The following is a 2,803-nucleotide window of genomic DNA, read 5'->3' on the forward strand; positions in this document are numbered from 1 at the left end:
AAATGGGACATCTATTTTAGTCACCCTCCACTAAGGTGAGGGAAGCTCATGAAAGAGGAGGTGGAAATAGTGTAAGAATGAGAAGATGGAAGGCATGTTGTGAATACCATATGCTGGGCATGACATAGATACCACACCCTTGGAGTCATGGGAGCTCTGGTAACCTGCACAAGGTCTATACAAGATTAAGTCAATAAAAATCCCAGCATGGAGAAGACAGATGATCTCCAGATCCCACCACTGACTAAGGAGCTATTGGCAGTATATACCTGGTAGAAGAGAGGTTCATTGTTTTCTGAGGATGTGGGCACTATAAGCTCCCCATGCACCAGAATGTGGCTTCACATACATGTACATATGGGCAGAACCAAGTGATTTATGAACAAAGAAACAGGAAAAGGGCATAAGGTAGTGGGAGAATGAGTTGGAAATGAGAAGATGGAGGTAAATATTTGTCATTATATACATGTATGAAATTCTAAAATATGAAAATTTTAAGTTGAACTATTAGCTATGTATCAATGCTGATATAATCTTCCACTGTCTTGTGTATGCTTAATACATAAATACATATTAACTCATATTTTTATAGGTTAAGAGTGCTTAAGAGTGCTTGGTGTACTCTTGACCATTCAGAGTTTGGAAATTAGTAGCCACATAAAGTCTGAGTGTATCCCATCCTTGCCTATAACCCAAGAACTGAGGGAAAATAAAAAAGGTGAAATCTGAAACAAGTTAAAAGAACAAAACTAGTTAGGCTTTGTTGATGCTGAGCCTAGCTGAACTCCAGGTTTAGTGAGAGATATGCCTCAAAGGAGCAAGGCAAGAGTGATACACAGAAACACTCAATACTCTCCTCTTGTCTCCATACAGACCTGCACACTCACATATATGTACCCAAACTCCTAAAATTGCATACCATCCCAAATTTAAACACAAAGAGTAATAGCCATGATAGAATACACATACAACTTAAAGGAATATAAACATAATAAAAAATTTGTATCTAAGTTAGAAAAGGAATATTGAGAAATGGTGCCCAGAGAAATGGAGAAGAAAACAATAACAAATGCATATCAACGAGCATAAATGAATTTTGCCACTACTATCATAGATTTGGAGATAAACAGTAACAAAAATAAGTTCATATTTCACAATATGGCTGTCTGTTAAATATTTCATAACATTTACAATGATACACAAATTTCCAGGATAGAATGGTCCAATGAAGAGGAAATATATATATTTCATGCACATATATATATATATATATATATATATATATATATATGCACATGCATACACACACACACACACACACACACACACACACACACACACGGCCTTACAACAATTTGTAAATCCAGGGTATTTTTGTCCTCCACTGATAGGTATGAGTACACGGCATGTTACAGAGAAAGGTATACAGGCGTACAGACAAGCAAAGCACCCTATAAACACAAAATCCTTTAAAAACTGAAACCAAAGAACTCATAATATAAGGCTTGATTTCGGAATTGTTGAAAGGGCACAATGACATTCATGTTAACGAGTACATTCATTCTTTTATGTTAAACATTACTCTATTAATCAAATCCTTGAAGGCTTGTTTTACTTGTTGATTCCTCAAGGTGTAAATAAAAGGGTTCAGCATCGGAGCAATTGAAGTATTGAGAACAGCCACTCCTTTGGTCAGTGATGCTCTTTCATTTGCTGAAGGTTTGACATACATGAAGATGCAGCTGCCATAAGAGATGGAGATGACAATCATATGAGAGGAACAGGTGGAGAAAGCCTTTTTCCTCTGGCTGGCAGATGGGAACCTCAGAATGGTGTTGATAATGCAGATGTAGGACAAGATCACTAGAGTCAGTGTGACCAACAGAGTGATAGAGGCACAATAAAGGCCAGATGCCTCTAAAAGCCTTGTATCTGAGCAAGACAGTTGTAAAATGGGGAAGTAGTCACAGGAGAAGTGATCAATGATATTTGAAGCACAAAAATCTAACTTGAGGATAGGCATGATTAAAGGGAAGATGCTGAGAAATCCTGCAAGCCATGAGGTGAGGACAAGGAGGGTGCAGACTTTCTGATTCATGATGATAACATAGTGCAGTGGCTTGCAAATAGCAACATAGCGATCATAAGACATAGCGGTTAGGAGAAAGAACTCAGACACTCCCAGGGAAAGGAAGAAATATAACTGAGCCAAACAGTTGTTATAGGAAATTGTCTTAACTTTAGTAATTATTGACTCCAAAAATCTAGGGATGGAAACACTGGTGAATATAATTTCTAAGAAGGAGAAATTCTGAAGAAAGAAATACATAGGAGTCTTTAACTGGGAGTCTAGCAAGGTGAGGGTGATGATGGTTAGGTTTCCACACACACTTAATATGTAAGCAATGAATAAAACAATAAAAATCACAACCTGAACTTCTGGCGTGTCTGATATGCCCAAGAGCACAAAATCAGTAATCACAGAGTGGTTTTTCATACTGATTTATTGGTCACAGAATCTGTTGATAAAAAAAATTAAGATGTAAACACAATATAAAAGGAACAAAACTTTAAATACTGTATATTGCTACATTCCATGAAGTTAAGCAATGCAATATTTCCAATTTTCTAATCTTCTCTCATTGTTTTAAACAAAAACCATCCTGCTGAAAAGAAAGATTTTTGTATGGGGGTATTTAAACCCCCTTGAGAAATTATATTCAAAGATTCTAGGTGTGGTCCTAATTTTATCTGTGGAGAATAATTTGAAATATATGTTCACATACCAATATCTTAATATTAT

At 36.3% G+C, this 2,803-nt stretch overlaps 1 protein-coding gene across 1 annotated transcript; it reads right to left on the reverse strand.

Annotated features, from left to right (window-relative positions):
- Positions 1-1,558: 1,558 nt before the first annotated feature.
- LOC308435287 (olfactory receptor 6C3-like) lies at positions 1,559-2,497 on the reverse strand (the record flags this gene model as incomplete). Its single annotated transcript, XM_080935959.1, has 1 exon — positions 1,559-2,497. One exon carries the CDS (start codon positions 2,495-2,497, stop codon positions 1,559-1,561), a length of 939 nt encoding a protein of 312 aa, XP_080792085.1.
- Positions 2,498-2,803: the final 306 nt, after the last annotated feature.

Source organism: Micromys minutus (assembly GCF_963924665.1).
Source record: "Micromys minutus genome assembly, chromosome: 22".
Taxonomy (NCBI): Eukaryota; Metazoa; Chordata; class Mammalia; order Rodentia; family Muridae; genus Micromys; species Micromys minutus.